At 37.6% G+C, this 12,223-nt stretch overlaps 1 protein-coding gene across 1 annotated transcript in view; it reads left to right on the plus strand.

Moving 5' to 3' along the window:
- The window catches only part of LOC115214285 (tolloid-like protein 2), a 125,826-nt gene that overhangs the window by 9,392 nt on the left and 104,211 nt on the right, over positions 1-12,223 (plus strand). Inside the window, exon 2 of the mRNA XM_029783431.2 lies at positions 9,674-9,740. Within this exon, the coding sequence (XP_029639291.1) occupies positions 9,680-9,740 (61 nt within the window). The 5' untranslated portion in view covers positions 9,674-9,679. The remainder of the gene's footprint in view (positions 1-9,673; positions 9,741-12,223) is intronic.

Raw genomic sequence — 12,223 nt, forward strand, 5'->3', positions numbered from 1 at the left:
TTTAGTATTCTAAATATATCTGCTTTCTCTGGCAGTTATGTAAACAATTCGTTCATAACAAATAGATGTAAGACACATGTTTATGAGGGCACACTTATTGTTGTAATCCGTTGGACGAAATGCTCGGTGACATTTTTCCCCGCTATGTATGTGTGTGTGTGTGTGGGGGGGGGTATGTGTGTGTGCGTGCGTGCGTTCACATACTGTCGAGGTCATCTTTGCCTTTCATCTTTCGGGGATGATAACATAAAGTGCCAGTCAAGGACTGCGGTCGATATAATCGACTACACCTTCCTCACTCGCTGGACTTGTGCCAGAATTTGAAACAATGCTGTTGGAGTTCCAGGTCAGACCTAATTCAGTAAATTTATAATCAAAATATCTTCAGCTCGTGTTCATCCCTACTTATCTTTTATGTAGTAAGATGGATAGTATAGTTTGAGCGTACTTTGGTTGCTATTCTTAATTCCTTATTGCCCACAAAGGGCTAAACATAGAGGGAACAAACAAGGACAGAGAAAGGGATTAAGTCGATTACATCGACCCCAGTGCGTAACTGGTACTTAATTTATCGACCCCAAAAGGATGAAAGGTAAAGTCGACTTCGGCAGAATTTGAACTCAGAACGTTAAAGACAGACGAAATACATATTTCTTTACTACCCACAAGGGGCTACATACAGAGGGGACAAAGAAGGACAGACAAATGGATTAAGTCGATCAGTGCGTAACTGGTACTTAATTTATCGACCCCGAAAGGATGAAAGGCAAAGTCGACATCGGCGGAATTTGAACTCAGAACGTAACGGCAGACAAAATACCTATTTCTTAACTGCCCACAAGGGGCTAAGCATAGAGGGGACAAACAAGGACAGACAAACGGATTAAGTCGATTATATCGACCCCAGTGCGTAACTGGTACTTAATTTATCGGCCCCGAAAGTATGAAAGGCAAAGTCGACATCGGCGGAATTTGAACTCAGAACGTAATGGCAGACAAAATACGGCTACGCATTTCGCCCTGGCGTGCTAACGTTTCTGCCAGTTAGCCGCCTTTTTTTAGCAACTTTAGTTGCTATTCTTACCAAACAGAGTGATTTCGGAGGGGCTCGTGATTGACTTAATGTTGTTATTTAGCTCGAAGTCAAGCATGATCGAGCAGACTTATGGCCACAAGCGATCAAGCTTGTCCATCCCGCCTCTTTAGGATCTAGTGTAATTTGAAAGATATTCAGTTGTTATTTCAAGCAGATCGAGCGATTAAATATTTATTTTATTGCTGCTGGCAGTGGCAATCTGACACTGGCAATCAAACAGATTTAAACAGAATTATTCCCCTTGATTTCAAGAAAGTTATGTCCCATCTTAAAGCATCACACTCTGTTTCTCTTTTTACTCTTTTACTTGTTTCAGTCATTTTGACTGCGGCCATGCTGGAGCACCGCCTTTAGTCGAGCAAATCGACCCCGGGACTTATTCTTTGTAAGCCCAGTACTTATTCTATCGGTCTCTTTTGCCGAACCGCTAAGTGATGGGGACGTAAACACACCGGCATCAGTTGTCAAGCAATGCTAGGGGGACAAACACAGACACACAAACACACACATACACACATATATATACATATATACGACAGGCTTCTTTCAGTTTCCGTCTACCAAATCCACTCACAAGGCATCGGTTGGCCCGGGGCTGTAGCAGAAGACACTTGCCCAAGATGCCACGCAGTGGGACTGAACCCGGAACCATGTGGTTGGTTAGCAAGCTACTTACCACACAGCCACTCCTGCGCCTATCGGAAATATAGTTTTGATTTTACTTTCTCTTCCTGAAATACGTCCATTTGCTAAATTATTTTTGTAGTTAGTGAATTGCTCCAACGTCATGCGAAATTTAGAATGTTGCCTGTGGTTCTTCTGACTTTTGGGATGCAAGTTGGCTCCACGGTTCAGAAATTCGTTTAACAGCGGGGCATCTTGTCTTCTATCAAAAGCTCGCAGATTGCTGTGACATTTAATAGACAGAAGCCTGAGTCGAAAATTGTCTGAATGAGTGTACCTCTTTCTTAAGGAAAGGATTAAATTAATCACCTGGTCGAATATCATTACCTGTTTCTTCAGTGATTTTACTGCAATCTGAAAATACTGACATACTCTGCAGCGGGTCATGAAAACTGCATTTCCTTTTTGAGGGAGAGCGGGAGGGAGAGGAAAAGTGAGGGAGAGGAAAAGAGAAGGAGAGGAAAAGAGTGTGAGAGAGAGGGGAGAAAGTAAGAGTGGGAGAGCAAGAGTGAGAGAGAAAGTGGGAGTAAGAGAGATTAAGAAAGAGAAAGAGTGACAGAGAGACAGACAGACAGAGATAGAAAACGAAAGAGAATAAAACACAAAATACAAAATCAAAAACAGGGATACATTCATAAGTCATACACACACGTATCTTTTTATTATTTTACTTCTTTCTCTCATTCGACTGCGGCCATGCTGGGACATCACTTTGGAACGAAGTATAAGAGGGGTTCTAATGGGAACCGCACCCACACTTTCAGTTACATTAGCAGATGTGATACCATTATACCATCGCCTCGTAGTACACTATACATACATAATACATACATACATAGATACATACATACATACATACATACATACACATATAATATATATGGGGGTGTTCGGGATAAATGTGACAGTTTGCACAAAAGGAAAAGAAAACAGTATTCCATCCAAAAATAAAACTATCTTAAAAAATTTTTAAATATTAACAATAGGCGTAGGAGAGGCTGTGTGGTAAGTAGCTTGCTTACCAACCACATGGTTCCGGGTTCAGTCCCACATACATATATATATACATACATATATACATACATATATACATACATATATACATACATATATATATACATACATACATATATATACATACATATATATAATATATGTGTGTGTGTGTCTCTGTGTGTGAGTGTGCGTGTGTTTGTGTGTCTGTGTTTGTCCCCCCAACATCACTTGACAACCAATGCTGGTGTGTTTACGTCCCCGTAACTTAATGGTTCGGCAAAAGACATCGATAGAATAAGTACTAGGCTTACAAAGAATAAGTCCTGGGTTCGATTTGCTCGACTAAAGGCGGTGCTCCAGCATGGTCACAGTCACATGACTGAAACAAGTAAAAGAGTAAAGGAGTAGTCTATAGCTGGGAGTTAACACTAAACTCAAACTAGCCAGCCTCAGCTTCCATCATGGCCTCAGGACAGCTCCGAGTCCTGGCACATGTCTTCCGCGCTGAACACCTCCTTGATCTTGGCCACCAACTTGGCACCGGTGTTGCAGGACAGAGTGGTTGGCGTTTTTTCAACCGTACCCCACACATAGTAATCCATTGGATTATAATCTGGGGGATTAAGAGGACAAAAATTGGTACTGGTGATGTAGAAATTCCCCGACAACCAATTCTGGCCTTTTCCGGAGATTTGGCAAGAAGCCGAATCCTGCTGCCACTCATATGGCCTTCCAGCAGCGATCCTCTCCACTCAGGGTTCGATCCCAATCACCAGCGGTTTCAGATGGCTGTCTGAATTGAGCGCAAGGCCTTCTTTAAAAATGTGAAAATGAATTCTGGCATACATTTTGGCACCCGGCGCAAATCATCAGATGGTTTCCAGACCTTCATCTGAACTAACCTTTTCACAACTACAACATGAATCTTTATACTCTCCAACACAGCTGACTGTTCATTAATACATTAAGCTGTTCCTGAAAAAAAATTTAAAAGACACGTAAAAAAAAACATCGTCAAATTTAACCCGAACACCCAGTATATATGCACATTAGATCAACATTGTTGAATGCGGAGTCATCAATATTGCTAAGTGTAAGCGTCGGTGCGGAATCGTCGGTGACTTTCTGGCCAGTTATATGCCATACCCAGTAATATATTGCTCGACAATATTAAAATATAACCATTCTGTTGCTCTTCTGTGTGCTTTTTTTTTTTTTACATAAGGACAACTAGCAGATAATACAAACTACAAAGACACACACACACATTTTGTGTGTTTGCGTGTGTGTGTGTGTGCATGCATATATTTATGCATTTATATATGTATGCATATATGTTTTAGCCTTCAAATGACGCCACCCCACTGGCTAAGCGAACAAAGAGTGAGAGAAAGTTGCGGCGAAAGAGTACAGCAGGGATTGCCGCCACCCTCTGCCGGAGCCTGGTTGGGCTGTTAGGTGTTTTCGGTCAATAAACACTCACAACGCCCGGTCTGGGAATCGAAACCACGATCCTACAACCGCGAGTCCGCTGACCTAACCACTGGGCCATTGCGCCTCCGTATATGGATATATATATATATATATATATATGTGCTTTTACATGCCGAAGACTACTTGGTGTAATTGATAATTATTCCAAATTAATTAATTTCACCCTTCATTGTTTACTCATAACCATATTCATCCCAGTAAATGACCACAGCACTTTGTCTTGGCTACACGCGGGTGGGAAGGGACTGGTGACACAAGCTTTCATTCATACTTTGAATTTGGTGATACTAGCTGTGGCTTCTAGCTCGCTCTGATACTGAGTTGAGTTGGTGCCTTCTAGTATCTCAAAATTCAATATTCAATCATTCATGATTGTTTGTATCCTGCGCTGATGAAAGAAGAAGTCTGGGTAAGGTAGAGTTATCTAATTCTTACGCTTTCCTAAGACTTGATCTCGAAACGTACGTCCGTAGGTGACTTAAAACTGTATGATAGATTGCCGTTAATTCATTCTTTCTTGCCTGTTTATGTTTGCCTTTCAAATGCTGTGCCTTTACTGTGATCTCCCTTTTAGTAGAAGAAATAGCTATAATCTCTTTGACTGCTATTTCTAAATTCGGTGTGTGGTAAGGCAATTCGTTGCTAAACCCTTAATTGCTTATATATATATATATATATATATATATATATATATATATATTAATAGTTATCGCCATACTAATATGGCAGCCTTATAAATATAAGACTAAAGCTGTCACTGATTAGCTCCATGAGGCCACTGCCTCAAGCTAGCTATTTGACACACAAACTGCGTCCATTATAAACCTTCGAGAGACTTAGTAATTTTAATATTCCTATTATATATATATATGTGTGTGTGTGTGTGTATCTTTATATATATAAAACTGAGAATGTGTGTCTGTCTGTCTGTCTGTCAGTCTGTTTCCCTAATACTTGAGAACTACACAACCAATTTCATTCAAATTTTACACGTGCCTTACTTAGGGTCCATGTAGTTTCATGGGCAAAAAAAAATGTTCAACTTCTTGCCTAGAGCGAGCCCATAGAAATAGCATATCTTCTCCACTATTTCAGTATTACGTGTTAAAAGTGAAACAAAAACATTTCTCTGTTTTATGTCAGATACTTTCACTTTAACAATAAAAATAATAATAACAATTGAATTATATGTAGTAAGTAATAATTAAAATCAAACTAAAGTATAATATTATCGTAACATAGCAAAAGTAAAAATATAGCAATTGGTATAAAATTGCATCAATGATTTGAACTTGAATCAGTGGTTTCACATGAATGGGAATAAATAAAAAATAAAATTTAAGTGCAGAAATTGAATAGTCCAGATGGAGGTGTGCATGGCTTTTACATTAGATTATTTGCTAATTAGCTAGCATTAAGCATGTATATATATATATATATATATATATATATATATATATTATATAAAATCCGTTCTGTCTGTCTGTCCGTGTGTCTTATAGGATCTCTGGCATCCTCCATCCAATTGCGCTCAAATTTGATATGTAGATACCAACGGTATCAGGGCGTGTATAAATCTTGAAAAAATTACAAAAATCGATTCCAGGTGAAAATGCGATCGATGAAGTGAATAAAATCGTTTTTCTTTGGAATAGAAAAAAAGTCTATCTTTATTTCTTCTTTTGCTGGTGTCTCAAATTTAGGTTAAATCAGTGTTTTTCAAAGGGGAGGCCTATGGGACGGTTGGACAAGTTGATTTGAGAAAATTTGGTTTAAATGTTTGACAACTCAACACCGTCCATTGGAGGGGGACGTTTTGCTCGTGTATATATATATATATATATATATACAGTATACACACACGCACGCACACACAAACACACATACGCACGCATATATATATACACACACACACACACACACATACGCACGCATATATATACACACACACACACACACACACATACGCACGCATATATATACACACACACACACACACACGCACGCATATATATACACACACACACACACACACATATATATATATATATATATATATATATATATATATATATATATATATACGGGTGGGGGCGCAATGGCCCAGTGGTTAGGGCACACGGTCGTAGGATCGTGGTTTTGATTCTCAGACCGGGTGTTGTGAGTGTTTATTGAAAGAAAACACCTAAAAAGCTCCACGACGCTTCGGCAGGGGCGATCCTTGCTGTACCCTTTCGCCGCAGCTTTCTCTCACTCTTTCTTTTGTTGGCCTGCTTGCTTAGCCAGCGGGGTGGCGTCATTTTGAAGGCTAAAACAATGCGAAGCGCATTGTAACCAGCGATGTGTAGCAACATCTGATAACCTGGTCGGTCACGTGATATATATATATAGTCGTTTTAGCATTAGTATAAGTGAACTAACAAGAGAAGTGAGACAAATATTTTGATATCCGTCCCATGTTGTCCTTTCTTTTCTCCATATCTCGCACCTCCCATCTCCTAACTATAACCTTCACCCGCCTTTCTGCATTTGTTAACTTACCCATGACCTTCCTCTCTCAGTTGACCGAGAATATCTTTAGTTGAGCATAGTTGAGGGCAAACGCATAACAACGGTCACTCAACAAACTAGAAATAGGTTCCTGTTCTTGCTGAAATTAGGCAGCTGCCTTCTGTAAACGTGGAGGATACATTGTGATAAGCTGTCTAAAAGCAAGACAAGATGATCGTGAATAGGATACTTTTGATCATAGAGGTTTGTTTGATCAGAATTGGCCAAGGGCTAAACAACCATCAACTACAAAACTAGAACACAGAATAAACGCTGGCTGATCTAGATGTAAATATTCTAGTTAAGAAGCAGAACACAGACTAAACGTTGTTTAAGTAGATCTAAATATTTTGTTCAGAACCTGATGAACACGGAATTAAACTCTTGTTTACGTAGATATAAATATTCTGTTCAAAACATGTGAACACAGACCAAACCTAGTGAACACGGAATAAACTTTGGTTTACGTAGATGTAAGTATGTATAATAAAAAATTGATAGCAGGTTTTGAATTAGGTTCCAATTTGAAGCTCAGCCATTTATTCAAAACGACTATTTCACTTTCTCTATGTGTGAAATCAGTAAATGACTAGATTTAGAACACGCTCCTTAGGCACTAGAATGAGTTCAAATCTCAAAAGTGTTAACTTCGCTTTTGCTACCACGTTGGAAATGAGTAGAGTGAAAGAACATTGATAAAACAGTACCAGTAATATAAACAAATCTATTCAATAAAGCATATTCTCTACCCAAATGTAGCGAGCTGTTAGAGTTATTAGAACAACAAACAGAATGCCTTTCGGTATTCATTCATTTTCTGTGAGTTCAAATCCCGCCAAGGTCAACTTTGTCTTTCAGCCTTTCGGGGGTCTATAACTAAAGTATTAATTCTAAGGAATAGTTCGAGTCTTCTCCTTCTCTTTTCCATGCCGGTTCTCTGTTTGTCTCCCAAGAGGAAATCGACTGAATTCTGCTTGGAAAAGGACAGGCTCGGTTAGTTATAAAAATACACAAGGAGGAAACAAATTAGAGGAAATCTGATTAAACGACACAATATTTATTTACTTTTTTTCCCATGCAGAGACATAGCGGTGTGGTTAAAAGGCTCGCTTTGCAACTGTGTGGTTTGGGGTTAACTCCCAAAGTGCGGCCTTTTAGGCCAGTATCTTTTACAATAGCCTCAGGCAGACCAATGCTTTAATATATATATATATATATATATATATATATATATATATATATATATATATATATATATACATACGTATATGTACCTGGAGGACATTTGTTCTAAGCCACTTTGACTATTGCTTTCAGTTATGGTCACCATCCAGTGTCAAGTTAATCACAGAACTTGAGGCGATCCAACGAAGCTACACGAAGAAAATAGCCTCTGTGCAGCATATAAGCTACTGGGAAAGACTCAAGAGATTAAGACTCTATTCCTTTGAGCGTAGGCGAGAAAGATATGCCATAATATACATCTGGAAGATCCTAGAAGGACTTGTCCCAAACTTTGGCGTCGAGAGTTACACAAATACTAGAACTGGGCGCCACTGCATAGTGCCAAAGACTCCAAATTTGCCACCAAGATGTAGGACAAGATACTGTGATAGCCTGGGCTTCAGAGGCCCATAGCTCTTCAATATCCTCCCGAAGGATCTGAGAGACCTGCATGGGGTGAATGCAGATGTCTTTAAAATAAAACTGGATCTCTTCCTGTCAGGTGTCCCAGATGAACCAACTTCACGGCAGGAGGTACAGATGAGGGCAGCTGCATCGAACTCTCTCATGCACCAAATGGCAATTGCTAAAAAGCATTCGTGAAGTAAAATCATGTAGCAACACCAAATGGCGGTGCCCCAGCATGACCACAGCTCGTGAGATGATACTAGATAAAATTTTTTAAAAAATACGTGTGTTCATATATATGTATGCATATGTGGGCACAGGATGTCATGAAACGTGTACAGAAAAAAAAAAGAAGTACGAGTACAGGGAATATGAACTATTTTTCGAACAACGAAAGAGACAAATGGAAATGCTCGAAATACGAGAGTAGAAAAACAGCCAATAACTGATGAAGAGTTGTTCTTTATGTTGTTTGTCTTGTTTTCCATTTGTGTCTTTCGTTGTTCGAAAAAGTAGTTCATATTCCATGTACTTATACTTCATATTTCTTGTACACGTAATTGAATGCTACGCATCCTACTCCAAGTAAGTTATATATATGTGTGTGTGTGTGCGCGCGCGGTGTTTGTGTGTGTGTGTATGTACGTATGTATGTATGTATATATTCGACCTAAATGGATCTGATTAATATTATTTGAGATGTATAGAAATATATTTCGATAGTTGTAGATTCTATTTACTTAATTATTTTGTCTGTTATAATTTTGTTGTGATTTCTTTTTTGTTATGCAGTTGAAAAGTTAACGCATAACAAAAAAAAAATCTAATGGTCTGGTCGGTCACGTGGACTTGAGCAACGTGAAATATAGAATCTTGCTTAAAGCCACAACGCGCTACCGAGAATCGAACGCACGACCTTACGATCGTAAGCCAAATACCCCTCACTACCAAGCCACTCGGTTGCACATAAAGACACAAGATACTGTTCTAAAATCCCACGCATGACTGCCTACGTTATTTTCTATTACACGATTTAGATCAAATAAGTTCTCACAAACGCCTAGAATCCATCAATTAACTATAACCTCCCTAAATTAGAGAAATTGCCATGTATTTAATTACTACGTCGAAACTCTTTCTATAAGTTTTTTTTTAAATTTGTTTTTAATGGGTTAAGATTTTTGTTCTATATTTATCATTTGTTTCATTTTATGTTATCAGGCCACCATGCTGTGTTCATCCTTCATATTCTGGATAGTTCTCTCTATTCTACATACCCAAGCATTTGGTGAGTTAATTAGTTATTTATTTCACCTATTTCTTTCTTGTAAATGTGTGCGCGTACATGTATGTGAGTGTACGTGGTGTCGATATATAATACGTATGTATGTACACACACACACACACACACGTAAATGCTTGTTTTATATCAGGTTAACTATTATATAAAATCCGTTCTGTCTCTGTGTGTGGCTTCTAGGATCTCGGGCATCCTCTATCCGATTGCACTCAAATTTGATATGTAGATACTGACGGTATCGGGGCTAATATTCCAAGAAAAACGATTTTACTTACAAATGCATGTTCCCACGGCTTTATCGATCGCATTCTTACCTAGAATCTATTTATGTAATTTTTTCAAGACTGAATACGAAACCATGTAGTTGGGAAGCAATATTGACAATATTAAAAATAAGAATTACTCCGAAGTAGCAATAGCATTACCTTTAATTCTATAATCATATACCGTCTTTTAAGACAGTAACAAAGACTCTACGATTAATTGGGAATTAATTTGTACTGCAAAACAATAGATGTGACTTATGTTTAGAAGAATTTTATGGGATTTTTGCATCTAAGGGTAATTGTAATAAATTCTAGACAAGAGCAAGCATGGAGATGCTTGTACATGAGGAAATTCACATTTGCGAAGAATAAATAAATAATTATCAAGGTTTTGAAATGATGGACTGAAAATGAATATCCAATAAGAACTTGAAATAGAGATTGTTCGCGTCTGACTTAACACAGCTCTAAATTATACAACGCAGAGATTATAAAAGAAAATCATTAACTGGAAATACCGTGGAATATCAAGTTAAGACTCTGAAGAGACAATACCGTTTTATTGTACGGTTGCAATTGCAACGAATACTTATCGGTGCAATTGAAACATGTGGTGGTCTTAAAAGGCGGTATATAATTATAGAATTAAAGGTAATGTTATTTCTATTTCGGAGTAAACTTTCTTTTTTATATTGTCAATATTTAAATTCCAGGAAACCTATATGGAAATATATTCAGAATTATCCAACGGAATATTTCTCTAATTTCTTAATTTATGAGACTTTTATTGGATTTATATGTTAACTGTTGAATAACGTATTTTGAAATCCTATTTGAGAGCAAACTGGCAATCGTTTTTGGGTAATCACTTTTACTAATGTGTATGTGTGTGTGTGTGTGTGTGTAGCTAGCTATATATATATATATATATATATATATATATATATATATATATATATATATATATATATATATATATATATGTATGTATATATGGAGAAAGAGAGAGCGATAAACATACATTCAGCATGCTTGTTGTGTGCATATACTCAGTAACTAAACCAAAGGGTACTCCTCTGCAGGATGAACTAGTAGACACCTCTGAAACAACAGTGTTGCCCACTGGAGACTAGACAAGTTGTTTTCAGGTTGGTCCTATGGTTAGCGCTCTATGATTTCACAACAGCATGTGTATTATATACATACTGACACTGAATGTATGCTTATTAAACGGATTTTTGTGAACTTAGTCACATGTATATATAAATACATATATTCGTACTTATAAATATGCATGTGTTTATGTGTGCGTGTGTGTATATGAATATATATATATATATATATATATGTATACATGTATATATAGGCATGCTGTATTCATAAATACATACAATTGTGTGCGTGCGCGTGTGTATGTATGTTTCCTTATGTGTATGTGGGGGTTGAATAAATAACAATATATATATATATATATATATATATATATACACACACATACACACAAACACACACATAGACAAACATATATATATATACATATATATATATATATATATATATACTTATATGTATATATATATATGTAGATATATATACCCAGGCGTGGCTGCATGGTAAGAAGATTGCTTCATAACAGCATGGTTCCGGGTTCAGTCCCAAGTGTCTTCACCAAAGCCTTGTGAGTGGATTTGATAGACGGAAACTGAAAGAAGCCCGTCGTATATATGTATATATTTATATTTATGTGTGTGCGTGTGTGTGTTTGTGTGTCTGTTTGAACCCCCTCAACATCGCTTGACAACTGATGCTGGTGTGTTTACGTTTCCGTAACTTAGCGGTTCGGCAATAGACACCGATAGAATAAGTACTAGGCTTACAAAGAATAAGTCCTGGCGTCGATTTGCTCGACTAAAGGCGGTGATCCAGCATGGCCGCAGTTAAATGACTGAAACGAGTAAAAGATGTAAAATATTTATCCATACTTACGTATGTATGTATGTATGTATGTATGTATGTATGTATGTATGTATGCATGCATGCATGTATATACGTATTCAAGCAAACAATTCTCCATACTTGAGTTCACACATGAGTCAGATGGAAATCATTGAGGCAGATTTTCTATAGTCTGATATCTGTGCCCCCGTTAACACTCTCCGATGTTTACATATCTTAATAATTCTTCATGGAATCTTTGGAAGCGAA

Source organism: Octopus sinensis, linkage group LG7 (assembly GCF_006345805.1).
Source record: "Octopus sinensis linkage group LG7, ASM634580v1, whole genome shotgun sequence".
Lineage (NCBI taxonomy): Eukaryota > Metazoa > Mollusca > Cephalopoda > Octopoda > Octopodidae > Octopus > Octopus sinensis.